This window comes from Onychostruthus taczanowskii, unplaced genomic scaffold (genome assembly GCF_017590055.1).
Source record: "Onychostruthus taczanowskii isolate IOZ18803 unplaced genomic scaffold, ASM1759005v1 scaffold86, whole genome shotgun sequence".
NCBI lineage: Eukaryota > Metazoa > Chordata > Aves > Passeriformes > Passeridae > Onychostruthus > Onychostruthus taczanowskii.
In genome coordinates, this window is record NW_024506552.1 from 3182961 (window position 1) to 3201602 (window position 18642).

Here is an 18642-nt window from a genome sequence, read left to right on the forward strand (position 1 = left end):
CAGTGCCTCCTGACACCCCTGCCCTGCCACTGCCACGCTGCCCCTTGTGCAACACTCACTGTGCCCCCCTGGCACCATGGTGGCCCTTGCACCAATCTCAAGGGAGTTCTGGGCATCACAAAGTGCCACTGATGTAAAATGGTCTCACTTCGAGCCCCTCTAGGGGCACCATGGATGTCTGCAGAAAATGCCAGACCTCCCTTTTCTCTGGGATGGATGCCTGCAGTGCTCTCAGTTTTGAGGGCTCCTGCAGCCCCGCAGCCACCCTGGGCTGGACAGGCAGGGATTTCTGTCACAGGCTGTGTCCTTGCAGTGTGGTCACCTGGTCATGGGCACTCCTGTGCCTGTGCAAGGACAGGCAGTGATCACACCTCAGACAATGAATCCTCAGCAGGGCTTCTCCAGCAGCTCCCAGACAGCGTTTACAGGAGGCTGTGGCCCATGTGAAGATGAGGATGAGCAAATCAGGCAGGGGAAAGGTCACAGAGAGGATTTCTCCAAACATCCAGCTCTATCCTGGGCCTCAGCTCCTGTTCGGTGTATTTTTAGAAACACAGAATCCTGGAAAGGTTTGTGTTGGATCTTTCTTCAAAGACCATCTCATTCCATCCCCCTGCCATGGGCAGGGACACCTCCCACTAGACCATGCCAAGCCCTGTCCAACCTGGCCTTGATCAATGTTTGGTTCTGGAACAGCCACAGTTCTGTTTGTTGCTGCATTCCAGGCTGCATCTGGAAAAATGCAGCCAGGAGGGTGAGGGAAGGAATGATTCACCTCCACAGGTGAGACAGCAGCTGCAGGGCTGTGTGGGGGTCCCTGTGCAGAGCAGCAGCTTCAGCTCCAGAAGGATCCAGCCAAGAGCACCAGGACAGTGGGGGCAGGAGTGCACAGCACATGTGGAGGTGCTGAGAAAGATCTGCTGGGCTTGTCCAGCCTGCAGAAGAGAGGGCTGAGATGGGATCTTGTGCTACCTCGTGGAAGGGTGGGGAGCAGGGGCAGTCAGGCTCCTCAGAGCACTGTGTCCTGCAAGAAACAGACTGGAGCAGGTCTGGAGGCCACTGGAGGCCACCAGGCTGGTTGGAGCCCTGGAGCTCAGGAGAATTGGAGACGACTGGGCTTGCTCCTCCTGGAGAAGAGCAGGCACAGAAGGGGTCCCATTGCTGACAGCAACCATCTTATGGGAGCACACAAAGAACATGGAGCCACATTTTTGAAGGTCCATGATGGTGGGATGAGAAGCAATGGATCTGAGTTGGAACATGGAAATTCAAGTTAGAAGCAGATCTTTGCTTCAACATGAGCTTGATCAAATACTGGGACAGGTGCCCAGAGAGAGGCTGTGGGATTTCTCTTCTTAGAGGTGTTCAAGACTTGGTTGGACAAGGACTTGCTTCAGCATGATTTGGACCACATGGCTTCCAGAAGTGCCTCCCAACCTAAATTGTTCCACCACCTTGTGATTCTATGGCCCTCCTTAGAAGTGCACAGGGAATCATGAGAACAAACAGACACAAGGAGAAGGAAGGGAAATTAGATTAAAAAAAAATTAGCCTGAGTGCGTTCAAAGACAAAAAAAAAAAAAAAAAAAAAAAAAAAAAAAAAAAAAAAAAAAAAAAAAAAAAAAAAAAAAATAAAAAAACCAAACAAAAAGGTAAGAGAAAAAAAAAAAAAAAACAGAAACAAAAAAACCAAAACCAAATAAACTTAAATTAAGAGTTACATGTGTCAAAGTACCATTTGAGGCAGAATATAGAGGCAGAAGTATATGAATATGAAGAATCCTTCCCTCTTAAGAGCAGCATTGAAAAGCAAAAGTCAAATGCAACAGTCACAGATGGAAGGAGTGCGTTCAAAGAAAAAAAAAAAAAACAAAAGGGGGAAGGAGGGGTTAAAAAAAAAAAAAAAAAAAGAAGTAAAAAAACCAAACAAAAAGGTAAGAGAAGTTATGGGACCCCTATTCCCTGACATTCACACCTGCCCCAGATGTGACCCTAAACACCCATTCAAGTTTCACTGTTTTGGCACTGAGCCCAAACCAGAGGCACCCAGAGATCCTCCTGATCTTGGATACCCTGTGTCTCCAGCTCTCTGCAGACCCCGTCCCCAGCCCTCACATCTTGGCACTGAGCCTCACACAGCCAGCCCAGCTGGGGGGATCTGCCCTTTCAGGGTTAACAGCTGTTGTGGCCTTTGAGGCTGGTGGCCTGTCCCAGCCAGGACCTTCCCCTGGGCCCCTGGGGTCAGTTTAAACTCAGCCCTAGAGCTCCAGTCCTCATCTGAGCCACACTGGAAGCACAAAGGGGGACTCCAGTCCTCTCTCTGTCCACTTCTTCTGGATGGATCTCAGACTTGCTCTGTGGATGGTTTATTTTCTGGATGGATTGCTCATATCTCTGCTGTAGCATATTTCCAGCCCTGCCCTCTGCCCTGTGTCCTTTCATCAAGGATCCTGGATCCAGCTGTTTGCCTCACATGGAGCCCACACTCAGCCCTTTCCACTGTGCTTGGACCTGGCAGGACAGACATCTCCTGCTCAGCTCAGCTCAGCTCAGCTCAGCTCAGCTCAGCTCAACTCCTCCTCAGCTCACCCTTGGCTCCCAACCAAGCTAGCAGAGGTGACATTGAAGGGCTCAGATGGAACCTGACCATAGAATCATGGATTCATTGAGTTGGTTGGAAAAGACCTCTATGATCAGTTAGTCCAGTTGTCAGCCCAGCATCACTGTGTTCACCAACAACCACGTCCTCAAGTGTCACATCCACATGTTTTTTGAATGTTTCTATGGATGGTGACTCTACCACTGGCCTGGGCAGCCTGTTCCAGTGATTGACAACCTTTTCCTAATATCTAATCTAAAACTCGCCTGGTGCAACTTGAGGCTATTTTCTCTTGTTCTGTCAATCCAGGAATCCCTTACCAGGGATCCATTATCTTGGAGAGGTTGGATGCCACAGTCCATCAAGGCCTGCTAGTGGCACTGCTTGATTCCCATAGCGTGGAAAGTTTGGTGGGAACCTCAGCTTGACCCTGGATTGCTGTGAAGAGCAGGTGTGAAGCTGTGCCATGAAAAAAAAAAAAAAATCTGATCAGAAGAAGAAGATAGAGGCCACATCTTTATCTTCTTAAATTTGACTTGAAAAGGTTATGGAGCTTCCTGGACTCTCTGGCAGGAAGAACAGCCCTCCCAAAGCATTTGTCCAGACAGCATTTTGATCCAGAAGACAGAGAAAGTCCTGGTCAACATTTCTGGGACTGAAAGTGGATCTGTAGGGACTCACCAGGCCAAAGACAGGGATTGGGAAGGAGAGTGGCACAGGGACCCACAGAGCCCTGTTTGCTAACTGGAGCCCTGGCTCAAAGTGTGCAGACTGGGGTGCCAGAGGACACTGCAGCTCTGGCTGCAGGACTGGCTCCAGCCCCATGACTGATCCTAAAACTTGCCGAGAGTTAGTGAGGGGGCACCTCTCTTGAGGACCTGTCCTCAACTTTCCAAGGTTGTGCTTGGGACTGGTCACACAGACCTCTCCTCCTTTGATAGTTTCCCTATATCCTTAAAAAGCGGGGTCTCTCCACTTCACTTTGATCACAGTTCTCTGGATTTGCTCCAATTGTGCAATTCACATGTAGTGTTTATGTAGGGACAGTCAATAACTGAAACTCCTCAGCATGGAGGGGGTTTTTCTGTACTCTCTGGCTGGAAGCACATGTGTCCCTCCCCTCAGCTGTGCCGTCATGGGATCTGGAAACTGCTCGAGCTGCAATCTGCAAGTGCCTCCTTGTGCCTCTAGAAATGATGAGTGTGAACACACATGGGTGTGTGCAGTGCCTATAAAGCCAGCGTGGGCAGCTCTGCATGGGAGGGTGCTCCACTGGGTTCCTGCTCTGGGCGGCTGTGCTGGGTGTGTCGTGATGGGTGAGTTTCCTGCTCAGGTACACCTCACTGCAGTGTGGTGCTGGGCTCAAATGAGACCTCACGGGGTGAGTATGCACAGGCACAGAGAATGATGAGCAGGACAGCAGCTGTGAGTTTCCCTGGGAGCAGGAGGGCTGCCAGAGCAAAGCACCAAACAACACACTCTTGGTGCCAGCCTGTGCCTGCCCCAGGCTACCTGTGCCATGTGTTCCAACATCCTGTCGAGGGAGGTTAATCTGGAGATCTGAGCTTCACCTTGGTCCTTCCCCTGCTTGACCAATGCATGTGGCATGTGTGGCTGCTCAGGGATCCTGCCCCAGGCACGGTGGCATCTCCCCAGGAGCTGAGTGAGTGCAGGGTGCAGGGGGTGCTGTTGGTCAGCACTCAGGCTTTGGGTTTCTATCCCAGTGTGGGCCAGAAAATTTCCTCCTGTCTGCTCGGGAGCAGAGCAGCAGGAGCCATGGTGATGGGCACCTTCCTCCCAGGGCTCCAGGCTGGGACACCCTGGCTCCACCGGGACCTTGTCCTCCTGCCCACCGTGGTGGCAATGCTTCTCCTCTGCGCCAGCGCCGGCCCAGCCAGGCCCACTGCCAGCCCCCGGAGCGGTGAGTACCGGGTACGGGGGGACACCGAGGGGCACCGAGGGCACAGCAGGACACTCAGGGCTGCTCTGTGCCAGGGAAGGTGAGCAAACACCCAAGGGATGCACAGCACAGGAATTCCTCACACGCACAACCCCTGGGCCACGGCTTTCACAGCCTGGCTCCTGCCACGTCACCTTCACCCCCTTGGTGGGTCCATGCTGAAACCAACAGGTTTTTGCCAAAACACCACAGCCTGGAAGGATTGCTGTGCCAAAACACCACAGCCTGGAAGGATTGCTGTGCCATATTTGTGAGGCTCAGTTCCAGGAGAGACCATCCTAGCTATGTGACTTTTTGTTTAGCTCTTGTTGGATTAGAAACATCCCCTTCCTCCCTTTAAAGGGAGGATTACAGTACCTGAAAGACCACAGAGTTTCATGGGTTGAATTGGAATTACCCACAGCAAATTGTCTCCCACCAGACACAAACCAAGAAAAACAAATTAGATGTCAAATTAGTTTGGCTAGCAATTGGCTAAATAAGTTTGGCTAGACATAACAAGATAACAAGATGAGGGAAGAGACCCCTATAAGACCAAGGCAGAACTAAACCTTCTTATCCAATGCAACAAGTCCCAGGGAAAACAAATTTTATTACATATCCTCATCCAGTGGAGCATTTTGGATACTTCTGGTCCCTGCAAGAGCTACAGCTCAGTATATCAAGGGTATATGGGCCAGACATACTTTGAGGACATAATTGGCAATCCTGGAGATTTTTTCTCCCTTCTTTCCTTGGCAAGAGACTCCAAATGAAACAGCAAATCATAATAAATAGGTTCCAGAGCTCTTACAGAGGCCACTGGCCCAGACACCTTCAGATTCCCTGAGGATGAGCCAGTGGAAAAGCCGCAGACAGAACCACTCCTTTTTATCTTGTGTCCTCGCTGATCTTCAGAAGCTCCTTGTTGTCCTGATAACGGACCTTCTCTCTCCCCCACCCCATGTTTGCTGCTCAGCCTCAGGCTTCCCCCCGGACTGCAGCCACCTGCGCAAGGGCAGCGCCAGCGGCGTGTACGTGATCCAGCCGGCCCGCTCCCCGCCGCGCGTGGTCTGGTGCGACATGGACACCGAGGGCAAGGGCTGGACCGTGGTCCAGAGGAACTCGCACGACACCGAGCTCACATGGAAGCAATCCTGGACCACCTACAAGTACGGCTTTGGGAACGTGCACAGCGATTACTGGCTGGGCACCGAGTACCTGCACCTGCTGACGCAGCAGGGCACCTACAAGGTGCGCTTCGTGGTGCGGGACAAAGCCAACGTCACCCACTACGCCGAGTACGACATCTTCAGAGTGGAGAGCGAGGCCAGCGGCTACCCGCTGAGGCTGGGCCGGCATTCTGGAGATGGGGATGACTACCTGACCCTCTACCACCCCAAGAAGGGGGGCATTCATGACAACATGAAGTTCAGCACAGTCGACAAGGACCAGGATCAGTACAGCGGGAACTGCGCCAAGAGCTACGGGGGGTGGTGGTACAACAGGTGCCAGAACGTCCTGCTCAATGCCAAAAACTACATTGTTTGGCCGGGATTCTGTGATAAAGGTGACTGTGCATCTTCCCTCATCCTGGTCAAACCCACAGATGTGTGTTGACCACGCCCAGCCCCCCGGGAGTGTGGGGGTGCCACCATCCCCAGCTCAGTGCCCCATTCCCATGCCAGTCCCAGTGCACATCCTGCTCTGCCCACAGTTCCTGTTCCCTCACCAGCCAAAACACAGCAGCTCTGGGGCTCAGGAGCCATCGCCCGGAGTGCTGGGCACACAGGCAGCTTTGTCCAGTGCCATGATGCTGGCTGGCACTGGGACACAGGCACTGGTTTGGGGTGGGTGCACCTGCTCCCATCCTGGGAGGGGACATGGTGCCAGCTCCCTTCCCCTGCAGTCGGTGAACCCTGCTTTGCCCAGGCCCTGCTCCCTCCCTGAGCCCCGCACACCCCACAGCTCTGCTATCCATGGTGGGAGGAATCAGCTGCAATAAACCCTGGAGCCAGACTGTGCTGCCTCATGTCTACCTGCACACAGGTGTGGGGGGATTGCTCTGTCCACTCTGCAGGGTGGCAGACTTGGGGAAAGTAAGTGTCTTAGGCAATATTCCTTTCAATGGCTTGTTCCAGCCACTGCACACTGGAATGTGGCTGTAAGGCTACAATTAGCCAACAGGGCCAGCAAAGCCCTGATCATGCTCAACCCTTGCTCACAGTTTGCCCCTGTTCATGGGTGGGTGGTTGCTCTGCTGGGAAAGAGAAGAAACCACCACACTCCACTGGAGTGTGGAGAGGGCAGTGGACTCCCTGAGGGTGTGAGTGATGTGGGTCAGTCAGTCCCATCACTCCCTGCAGCAGACAGGGAATGTGTCTATGAAGTTCCTTGTGATGCAGGGAAGTTTGAACTTGGGGCTGAAAGAACCCACAGCTCCTCTCCTCCCTCAGTGGAAGGAAAGCTGAGCTCAAGGAATGTTTGTGGCTGGGAATGCTGGACAACATGGGACTCTGGAGCCAAAGTCTGTGACCAAGGTCCCAGGGCACCCTGCAGAGCTATGGCAGTGCATTGCTCCTGAGGAGCTGTCGAGTTCCCAAGGAGCATTCTTTAGCAGCCTCGGAGGCACCTGCAGGTGGGCAGCCCTGCTTCATGGGAAGATGGAGATTCGAGGGTGCTGCTGGCTGAGGAAGGCTCCCAGCTGGAGCTCACCTGAGAGTAGCACTTCTGGAGTGAGAGATATGTCTGCTGGCTTAAAAAGACATTGGTGCTCCAGCCTGGATGCACAACCTAACAGCAGGGGAGGAAACAGCTGGACAAAGGCTTGGGGCTCCTGGTAAACAGCATTCCACCCAGCAGGCCGCGCTGAGTGATGCCGAGCTGCATTCCTGGGTCTCTGTTGGAAAGAGAATAGTTGCACTCGATGATCCTTGTGGGTCCCTTCCAACTCAGAATATTCTGTGAATCTGTGAATGCAGCCAGTGAGACATCTGCTGTGTTCAGCACTGCTAGGCAACAGTGCAACAGTCAAACATCCTCCCTCTGACCACACCACAGGTACTGTGTCCACTGCTCAGCTGTCCAGTGCACAAGGTTATCACCACACCAGAGCACTTTCACACAGACCCAAGCTGATCCAGAATCTTGAAATTCTGGGATCCCTGCCCTGACAGGCTGTCTCAGCTCTCACACTGGCCCAGACAGACCAGCCACATGGTGCTGTGTGGCCTTGCAGTACTGTTGCTCCTTTCCACTCTCCCAGTTCCCTCCCAGCGTTCACAGGGTTAATGAGGCAGGATGACATTGGCCTGGTTTTCCAGGTGCAACTGACCTGATGCTTCCCTCACACCCTCTGCTTGCTCTTGGCTGTGTGATGCTACATTCCCTTTTTGGAAGATCCCCCTTGGAATGCAACCCTCTTCTTTAAGTGAAAGTTTTGTCTCCGATTCCTCACTTGAGTTGTATGAAAAAATTTTCCTTTGAATTTTTTTTCTTACTGCACCAGAAGCCTCAGGTGTGTTTTAGGCAGGAAACAGGCAGCAGTTGCAAGGAGTTCCCAAATAAATGAAGGACACTGTGCAGGTCTGAAAGTGATTTTATTCTGCAGGATGAACACAGACTGCAGCAGGCATGTGTTATGGACATGGCCTGCCCTGGGCTCAGTATAGCTTAGGTCAGGTTAGCTGGTGATGGTGGATACTTTTCTGCTGAAAACATCTGTACCCACAAAGCAAAAAGAGCATAAGACCATGCTAATCAGGAGGGTATTAGGTTTCTGAGCAGAGAGTTCTCTCCAGAAGGAACATGCTTGGATACTGCAGTATTTATAAAGATGAGCTCTAACAATATCTCCCCAAAACCCACCACAGGTGAATGGCCAGAGATAGAGCCAGGAGCTTTGCTACTTTTCAGGACAGGAGGAAAAAAAAAGAGGTTCTTGATATAGAGGAACAGCTCTATTCACCCCCAAGGCCTCATCATCAAACAGGCCCCAGCAGGGCACTGGCCTGGCCTTGTGCTGCATGTGGACAGAAGGGGGAAGGAGTTCTAGGGGTATGGAGTTGGTTTGATGAGGATGGCCGAGGCTCTGCAGTTCCCCTTGCACAGGCCGCCCCACGTCAGGCCCCCCTTGACGTTCAGCTGCACAGAGTAACATGCTGAGTACCACCACCCACCCCCATAGCGTGAGGCACAGTTCCCTCTGTAAGTATCCTGATCCCGATCCTTTGTGGAGAACTTCATGTTGTTGTGCACTTTCCTGGGATTGTCTGAATCCATGGCATCCTCTGCTGTCCCCGAGTGCGCTCCCAGCCTGAGCCGGTAGCCCTGGGCCTCATCATCCAGGCTGAACAGGTTGTAGTCTGCGAACCTCATGTTGTTTGCAGCATCCCAGATGACAAACCTGACCTGGCAGAGCTTCTGCCTGGTGATCTGGTGGATGTACTCGGTGCCCAGCCAGAACTCGGTGTGCACGTTCCCAAAGCCGTGCTTGTAGGTACTCCAGGACTCAGCCCAGGTGATATCCGTGTCCTGCCGGTTCCTCTGGATGACGGTCCAGCCCCCGTCTGCCCCGCTCATCTCGCAGTACACCATGATGGGGTGCAGTCCCGTGGGCTGGATGATGTAGACACCACTAGGGCTGCCAGCTGGAGCCTCACTGCAGTCCCTGGGCCAAGCTGGGGCAGGACAGAGGGGGAGAGAACAAAAGCCTGGGCATCAGGGCAGGAGGGAGATTCATCTGGCCAGGGCACATGGGGGATAACCAGCTCTCCCAGCCCAGAGAGGTCTGGAGGTGAGAGTGGATTGACCTCAACCCTCTGTTCTTTTTCCATAGGGAAGACCAACAGGAGTCAGCCCCATTGAAAGGCCCTAGACTGACTGAGCTATGCTGATATCAGTCTAAGAGACTGAATGGGCTCCCATTCACCAGTGGGAAGCACCAGTGGGCTCCCTTAGGTCTCCTGAAAAAGGGGCTGTGCCACTACAGCAGGGTCATGTTGGGAGGAAGGTGAAGAGGACCTAGCCTCTGGCTGTGACTCAGGGAATGGGGAAAAATTATCCCTTCAGGCACAAAGCCACGCTTCCCAACCTGCACAGTGCACACACACGCACACACACACACAGAGAGCCCTGCAGCCTGTGCTGGGCACACCTTCACCATTCTCCATCCTGGAGCAGGGCCAGGGTGAGGGACAGTGCACAGTCCTGCCCCACCCAGAGCTGGCTGAACACGTGCACACAATACCAGATGCCCACAAGATGTTACCTACTGGTTCTCTTCAGAGCACTCGATGAAGTGTTGGAGGGAGATTTCTTAAAGATGTTTAGGCTTTGTGTGTGCACAGAATGGCCCGGTGAAGCCAAGATGAGCAGGGAAGCAAGGAGCAGAAGACACTGAGCTGGTAGAAAGGGACAAGAAGAAAAGAAGAAATGTGACCATCCCTCCCGTGGCACCAGCACCGCAGTTAACAGGAGCCTGTGAGGTGCAGGAGGGCACCGAGCGTGCTGGGCAGCATCAGGCTGCTCCCTGCAAGCTGCAAAGCTTGCCAAAGGGGTCGACAACCTGCCCATTCCCCCTGGATCTGCTGTGGACAAGTCAAACACGGGGTAGTTTTGGGCAGGGCAAAGCAGCCAACGACTGCCTGCGCCAAGTTTCACTCCTGGCCCTGGGGCAGGGGCCTGGCTGGGCTGAGCCAGAAGACAGGGCAAGAGCAGCTGGTGCTCAGAGGTGGCAAGTGCCCCTGAAGGGCACCGGTGCCACTGCTCCCCATCAGCGTGCAGGAACCAGAGCATGGAGCCTCTCCCTCTTGCTGAGCTGCCCACCTTTGCTCTCCCCGTTGCTGGCAAGGAGCGCCCACTCCCATTCCTGTACTCACCCATTGCCCCTGTGGAAATGCCCTCTGGAGCGCTGAGCTCTGCACTGGCTGGTCACACAGAGGGATTTGTAGTGCCCTCTGTGCTGGGCGGGCTGAGTGGGTGCTACCTCCCTTTTCTGCTGGAAGAGATCAGGTTGGTTTCCTTTGTGCTTGCAGAAAACACCAGCTGAGGTGGAGGTGCCTGTGGTTCTGGATTGCAAAGAAAAGAATTCCCGTGCCAGCAAGAATCCTTGGAATGGTCTCTTCTGTGAGTGCTGAGTGACTTGGATGGAATTTTCCCGGGGAACAGCATATTTGCAAACTTTGAAGAGTATTGCTCAGTACACACTTGAATGCCACAGCCACCAGCCAGGTGGAGAGCAAACACAGGTCTGTCCCTGCCTCCCGCCAGTGCAGCTGGTGCTGCCAGGTCAAGGGGCTCTTGTTTAATCTTCTCCAGTCCAGCCCAGCCTGGCTTTGGGTGGGGCAGCAGAGCAGCCCCAAGATCCTCAGGGAGTGGAACTGCTGTGGGGCAGTGTTTGAAGCAGCTGGTGTGTTCTGGGGCACATGACACAGGCAGAGGGTTGTAGTGGAGGGGTCTGTATCTGGGGGAAGCAGGAGAAGTGTTAACTCCCCAGTGGGACACAGTCCTGACCTGCAAGGAAGCAGCTGAAGGGCCTGATGAAAGGTTTCTCTAAAGCAGGTGAGACAGTTGTGGGTACTGGATGTGCGGGAGTGGCCATGCAGGATGAGAGGAAAGCAAGTGTTTGCCCAAGAATGGAGGGAAAACAGATAGATGGAGGGTAGTACTGGGGATCTGATCATGTACAGAGGGGAGCATGCTTGGAGGAAAAACAGGGGATTGAGCATGTGTAGTGGTGAGGGATATCATGGTGGAACCCACAGGAACTGAGCTTCACAGAAGGGACAGTGGGATCTGAGCATCAATGGAGGTCAGCAGAGGGAATCAGAGGTGTGAAAAAGAGGGATGTGAGCTTGCCTAGGGCAGAAAAGTCAGCACTAAAGAGATGCTGAAAGGACCAAAGGAGATGTGAGTACTCGAGGAGGGGAACAGATGAGATCTGGGTGCACACAGAGGGAAATGGAGGGAACAAGGGCGGACAAGGGGAAAAATGGTGAGGATCTGTTAGTGCAAGGAGAACAACAGAGGGGTTCTAAGAGAGCACAACAAGGGGCATTAAGTGGATATGAAAGCAGCTGGATAGGAATGGAGTGCATCTGAGAGTGATTGGAAGTGAAGTGAATGAGTAAGAGGGGATCCAGAGGAGCACTCAGAGGGAACAAAGGGAATTTGGAAACATGTAAAGGTATAGTTTGGTTTTAAGGCACTCAGAAAGAATGGCAGGGACAGGCAGTGCATAAAAGCATAAATCTGATACAATATCTGGCACGATAAATCTGGCTGTGTTCAATGGGAACTTATGAAACCACAGATTTCCCATAGTGCAATTTACCAGTATGGTCTGGCCCAGTCAAATAAGAATTTACACAATCCAGGTTCACAAATAGTGTGGTTTAGGGAAGGAACAGGAAAGCAGATTCAGGACTGTTGGTGATAAATGCACTATGGAGTGCTAATATGTATTATGACAGAAGGGGTAATAACAGGGATCTATTAGCTATAAATATATATTGACCCAGTTATATACACATAAGTACTCCCAGGTCTGCTCCAATGCAGTTGGAGGTGTGAAGCTCAACCAGAGGCATCCCTTCAGGGGAGAAAGACAGACACTGCTGACACTCCATCTGCTGATCTCAAGCAAGCAGAGATGCTTTCCCCTCCTCTTTTTGCCCTGAGACCGACTTTGATACCATAATTTTTGGCCAGCTTTGCTCTAGACATTGTTCTAGTGTTGGCCCTTGCTGGAGTCAGGGGAAGCCAAACACATCCCTTGTGTTTCTCAACAACTCCCATTGATTCTTGACCAATTTAAAGCAGCTCTAAAGCAAGTCTGTCAAGTTACTACCCTTCTGACCCACCCTGCACCATCACCACCACTGGGAGCTCTGCAGCTCCAGCTGCAGCTGGAATGCCCACCCAGGGAAAGGAAATGATGCCCAGTACTCGGTTTTAATGTCTGCAAGCCCAAGACCCCAATATTTCTATCACAAGCATAATCCAGGTTTTCAGAACTTTGTATTTCTGTTTTAAGACTAGCACAAGAAAAGCAACTGCAGAAACGTTGGTCCTCTGGGGTGGATCCATGTGCTACAGTCCGCTAGAGTGAATCCAGGGATCTGGAATCCTCTTGGGTACCCTGATGTCCACGTCTGCGGCATTTCTGACGGACACAGAGGCATTGCCAGCTGGCTCTGGGAGACAGAAGGAGGAATGGAGAAAGGGGGAGCAGAGAGGACACCCTATTCCCATTAGGGTGTATGCGGGGAGGACAGGGACACATGGGGCATTTGGAAGGCTCAAGGGGCAACTGGGGGGTTCTCAGAGCAACTGATGGGCCTAAGGGTGAAGTTATGGTGTTGTGGGGGCAACTGGGGTAACTGACTGTAACTGGTACCTCCAAAGGGACAGCAAGGGTTCTAGGGAAAACAGGGGAAAATTGTAGGGTTTCAGGGGCAATTCTGGAATCTGGGGGAAGTAAAGGCAGCCTGGAGTGCTACTGGCTGCAAGGGGGAGATCCTGGAATGGGCCAGAGGGCAAAGGGAGTCCCAGGAGACATGGAGGGTCCTGTGAATTTAGGAGTCCTGGCAGTCTTTGGCCCACCCTTGGACACCTGGGTCCCCTTGTACTTGTAGAGAATCCCAAGGGACTGAGAATCCAGAGGGGATAGGGAGTCCCAAGCTGGTCTAAGAAGAGCTCCAGAAGCATTGGGATTTTTAGAGTACAGTTCACCAGGGTAGGAGTACTCACATCAGCAGCAGAACGAATACCATGGAGCCAAAACCCAGAGCCAGCCCCATGGTTGGTATGTGGGTAGGTGTCTCATCATCCCAGTGCAGCACATTGGTGAACACAGCCTGGAGTCCTTTCTCTTCCTCCACACTTCCCTCTGATACTGTGGGGACCCAGGCCCCTCAGGTCATGGGGCCCTGCACCCAGGGACCAGCTATCCCTGCAGCTCTTGCTCCAGCCACAGACCTCGCTGTCCCCAGTGACTCAGGCATCTGGGGGTCCCTGCTCCACCCCACATGCTCCCAGAGGAGTCAGGCATCAGGGAACACACGTGGTGTTCACATTCTCTGAACAGAAAGAGAAGTAATTCTCTCTCCTAGGATTTTTCTTAGAGAAGATAGTGAGAAGTTCAGAGAAGAAGCAAAAACAATTTTTATCTCTGTTGTTCTTGTTGTTTAGCACATGTGGAATATGTTATGGGGATTGTTTACTAAGAGTGATTTGTTAATTAGACATTTGTGAGAGTTGTTTAGATAGATTAGCTAATTAAGTTAAACCTGTGTTGTGACTGTCTCCAGACAGTCATGGGTTTTTCTTTATTATCTTTTAGTATAGTTTTATGTAGTATTAGTGTAATATACTATAGCTTAATAAAGCATTTCTTCAGCCTTCTGAAATCATGGAGTCAGAGCACATTATTCCCATGCTGGGAGATCCCAGAATCGATAAACACATGCTCCAATCCACCTGTCCCCCATGAACCAGGCGTCCTGGCACCCTGCTCACCCCCTTCCCATGGAGCCAGGTGTCCCAGGTCCCACCCTGCTCCACACTGCTCCCTGCCCCCGGGGTATTCAGGTGTCTGGGCTCACCATTGAGGTAGAAGAACTTGCGGATAATGGGCCTGGAACGTTCCCCCAGGCAACAGGCAATGGTTCCTGGAGCGGGTTCCTCAATGGTCAGACTGAAGGGCTTCTCTGGATTCCCCTTCAGCTCCTTGAACAGTGTCATGTCCTGTGTGCGCAGCTGGGGCATGGGGGGACACATCAGCACTGCCCAGACCACCGGGCACACAGAACTGCACACACAAAGGCACCTGTGTCCTGCACGTGCTTGACACATCCCCTTCATGCTTCTTGTGCTCCTGGCTGGTGCACGTGCACACACCTCCCATCCCACATGAACACCCAGGGATGCACAACCAGGGTGTACACAAGTCACTTCTTCCCTGTGAGTGTGGTGAGCATCTGTGTAGGAGAGCATCTCATCCCCTCAAGAGCTTATCTGTTGTTTGTTAGCCAGTCAGATAACTCTGTCTTACTGTCTTGTAATGAGTTGTTTTTGCACCACTGGGTTAGCATCTCCCAACTGCCAATAAACACCTTACTGTCAAAGTGAGACGTGGAAGATAAGCTGGAATTCTGACTGACAGCAAGTCACTTTACAACTATAAAAGCCACAGCAAACTTCTGCAAAGTAGAAAGATTTTCCTGGAAATGTGTGGAGTTTCTCCCATGAACAGGGACACCTATTTCCCAGTTAATCTCCCAGGGGTTGAGTGAAGGAATCTGTGTACATTATTGTCATTTTGGTAGTAAGTTGCATTTGGCTCCTATTCAATACTATTTCTTTTGCTAGCTTTAATATAGATATCTTGATTTAGTGCACTATTCTATGTTATGCTGTCATCTACTAGTAGTTCTTTTAGTTTTATACTGTGTAATAAGTAATTCTGGTTAAGATATTTAATCTATTTTGCCTGTTCATTTGTTTAGTAAATAATTCCTTTTTATAAATATATCTGATTTGCCATCATTAGGATTTGTGGGCCAAAATAATTCCTAAGATTTAAACTGTTGCCAAATTCTGAGGCTAAGGAAGGATTTACCTTCATCTGAACCCATCTCTCTGAAAGAGTTTAAATACACAAACAAATCTTTTCTGACCCTCAGACTCAGCAGCAGGGCTTCTTTAATAAACTTTGTCTGAAGCTTCCACTCTGCCCGCGACACCCTGGCACAGGTTGCACAGGTAAGAGGTGGCTGCCCCGTCCCTGGAAGCATCCAAGGCCAGGTTGCTTGGGCCTTGAAGCAGCCTGGTCTGGTGGAAGGTGTCCACACCTTCCAGGGGATTGGAATGACATGAGATTTAAGGTCTTTTTCAACCCAGACCATCCTGTGATTTTATGGTGCTACACATGCACACCTGGATCAGCGAACACACATCTGCCTGCTGCTCGTGTGCACCCTTCCCATGAGCAAGCATCCTGTGTGTCCTTACACAGCTGCTACCTCCAGCACAGACAGCTGCTGTGGCAGCAGTCACTACACCTGCAACAGTGGCCCTCAGAATGCCCACTCACACCCTTGCAGGACCATATGTGACTCACATTTGGGGCAAACATCCAGGTGATGGGCACGCCGGGGGGGACGTAAAAAGGCACGTTGCAGCGCAGCACAACAGTTTCATCTGTGTAGGTCCACAGGTCCTGCACTGGGAGCATTGACAGGCTCATGAGCTTCCATCTGCACATGCACTGACATGATGGTGCTCCTGTGCTGGCTGCAGGGATGGGCAGATGTACACTTGGGCAGGTGCACTCGGTGTGGGACCGTGGGTGAGAAACACAGGGAGTCCCCAGAGATTTTTCTGGTGAAATCCTGTCTTCTGGATCAGCTTTGCTCACTATAATCTCATTATAATACTGAACACACCTCCATCCCAAAAACTACCTGCCTCCAATGTATGACCACCTTTGCTGAGCACACATTCTGCATTTTTCTAGCTTAGACCTTTAAAAGCAAAGTTAGACCATTTGACCTCAATCAGTACAAGAAGTGTGACTGAAGTCACTCAAGTGCCACCAAACATAAAAAATAGCACAAAAATAACCTAAGAATGGGAGGAAGTTGAGGAAGATTTCCTTACCCTTAACAGCCTCTCATGGCCCCATCATACCTGGGCAGTCAAGGGCAAACTGACAGTCCACAAGGCGGCAGGTAGCACACTGGAAGACACGGGCAGCTTCCTGGAATCCTGGGAAAGAGAGATTTGGTGGTCCCAGGGAAGTGGGAGATGTACTAGGAGACAGGGGAGGGCAAGACAGAAGGATGGACACTCACCACAGGGTGGGACGCAGGCTGGAACTGGTGGGGAAGAAGCAGTGTCAGACTCTGCATCACTGGGAACCCACCACCCATCCTTGTTATGAGCTGTCAGGATTCAGCCCTTGTCCAGCCCAGATGGGGTCCCTGGGAGTTTCTCTAGGACAGGGGTTCCCAGGGTGGACCCATACCTTTCCCCAGCTGGCTCAGCTTCGCCCAGATTGTGTTGACAGCTTCCTGCAGAGACTTGTTCAGGGACTCTGGTGTGTCCCAAATGTCCAGGTAAGACAATGTGCCCTCCCCCAGGTCCCCATAAACCTTTCCCAGAGCCCATAGATCCCTTAAATAACTCCCTTCGACTCTATATATCCCTACTGAAGTCAGATATATTCCCAAATATCCCCTCAAACTCCCCAAGAAGCTGTATACCTTGAAACCCATATACTCTCAAGATTCCACAAATACCCCTTTACAGCTCCCAGACCTTCACATATCCTATACTCCACCTCCACCCCATCCCCCTTCAATGCCTCCACATCCCATCCCCCTTGCCCCATGTCTCATGTCATGTCCCAAGTGTCATGTCCCTCAGTCTGCTCACTCTTGCCCCTTTGCTCCTCTAAAGAATACATAGCATCCATGACGATCTCCCGAAGTTCCTCACGCTGTCCTGACCCTGTACCAGTTCAGGAACACAGGAATCAGTACAGGGCTAGGGTTGGACTTTCAGGGATGGGAAGGTCCAGTAAGGTCTGGGGGTTTCTGGGGGTTCCTGAAGTCCTGAACAAGATTTAAGGGATACTGGGAAAGGTTAGGTGTCCCTGTGGGTTCCTAAGGTCTTAGGTAGGGCCAAGGGGTCCCCAGTGTGTCCTTGGTTATGGTTGGGTGATTCTCAGGGTTCCAGACAGATTTGGGATTCCCAAAAGTCCCTGGAGGCCAAATCAGGACTGAGAAGACCTTGGCATGATTATGAGTCCCAAGGATGCTTGTCTGGGATGGGTCTCTAGAGTCCCCAACTTCCTGGGATCTTGCTTAATATCAGTGTGAGGGCCTTGGTTGAAATGGGAAACCCCAGAGGGCTCTGGGGGGCTGTTCAGGGTGGGGATCCCCTTGGGGATGGATGTCCCTGGTGGAAAGGAGGGACCAGTCAGGACAAAGGTCCTTGGGCAGGATTCGTGTTGGATTTGGTGTCCCTAGGGACTCATGACATACCTACAGTGACGGAGGCAAGTGGTTTAGCAGCCTCAACAAGGGCCTGAAGGCATTTTTTATGTCCAGGCTCGTCGACAAAGGCCCCAGTCATGTAATGGCAAAGCCGTGCCCGCTGAAGAGGGGGCCCAAAGCACAGCAGGCAGGGGTTAATCTCAGGGAGGCAGGACATCAAGACCCACAGCCACAAGCCAGGGTTTCTAGTATGCCAGGGGACTAACACCAGCATCAGGGCCAAAAGCCACCACCCCATGACCCCAAACCTAGCACCCAAGTGTCTGAGTTCCCTGGGCAGGGGCAGGGTTCCAAGGTGGAACTTGGGCACCTGGGTCGCCAGGGAACCAGGTAAGGTGGAAGGCCGCACTCTAGCCAGCCACACTGACCTCACACCAGCCAAAGGTGTGGGCAGAACCCAGCAAGGAATGTGCAAGCCTCACATTTGAGCAGGAAGAACTGAGCCAGCCCAAGGTTACAGCACCTAAACATGGCTGGGACTGTCTGGGACATGGTGTTTGTATGTGTGTCCTGAGGAGATTCTTCTGCCTCTCTTCTATATTGTACTCTTGAGCAGAGGAATGCACAGCTGGTGTACTGCAAGGTATTAGATTGTTCAGCTCTCCAAAACAGAGAGGGAGAGAGAGAAAGATACTACAAAACATTATCATTAACTACAAAGCAAAAGACACAGAAAGCAGCTGTTGGTTTTACAGGGACAAGAGTTCCTGATGAAGGAAGCAACACATGCAAGTGTTTGCAGGTGAAAAATAAGCATGAGACTGAAGATTGGTGCAAAACCCCAGTATCTCTGGAAGGCAGAAGATGCTGTAAGACCTGAGCTGGCATGTGCCAAAACATTTAATAAATGCAAGTTGCTGTTTCCATCCAGCTTGCAAATGTTCACTCTCATCCTTCTCCTGTTAGTGAGCACTGAGACAGCGACCCATTGCTGGCAGCCATGGACACTATGCAGGTGTCTGACAAAGCACATGGTGACAAAAACAACATGAACAGCCTAGCTTTCAAACCCAATGCTTGAGAACTCTCTCCTGCAGAGCAGA

General features: G+C 51.7%; 3 protein-coding genes across 3 annotated transcripts; 1 reads left to right on the plus strand and 2 right to left on the minus strand.

Annotated features, from left to right (window-relative positions):
* The first annotated feature begins 4375 nt into the window (after positions 1-4375).
* LOC121346878 (fibrinogen-like protein 1-like protein) lies at positions 4376-6223 on the plus strand. The gene is made up of 2 exons (XM_041425021.1): positions 4376-4520; positions 5518-6223. The coding sequence occupies exons 1-2, from the start codon at positions 4376-4378 to the stop codon at positions 6156-6158; spliced, it is 786 nt and encodes a 261-aa protein (XP_041280955.1). The 3' UTR covers positions 6159-6223.
* Positions 6224-8258: 2035 nt separating this feature from the next.
* On the minus strand, positions 8259-10534 carry LOC121346887 (fibrinogen-like protein 1-like protein). The gene is made up of 3 exons (XM_041425039.1): positions 10418-10534; positions 9812-9940; positions 8259-9217 (listed from the first exon to the last, which is right to left on the minus strand). Exons 1-3 carry the CDS (start codon positions 10419-10421, stop codon positions 8589-8591), a joined length of 762 nt encoding a protein of 253 aa, XP_041280973.1. The 5' UTR covers positions 10422-10534; the 3' UTR covers positions 8259-8588.
* A 2501-nt stretch (positions 10535-13035) lies between these two features.
* Positions 13036-17756, minus strand: SPACA6 (sperm acrosome associated 6). The gene is made up of 9 exons (XM_041425022.1): positions 17588-17756; positions 16977-17051; positions 16567-16635; positions 16394-16417; positions 16230-16307; positions 15661-15764; positions 14144-14297; positions 13290-13434; positions 13036-13042 (listed from the first exon to the last, which is right to left on the minus strand). Exons 1-9 carry the CDS (start codon positions 17754-17756, stop codon positions 13036-13038), a joined length of 825 nt encoding a protein of 274 aa, XP_041280956.1.
* Between the last annotated feature and the right edge of the window lie 886 nt (positions 17757-18642).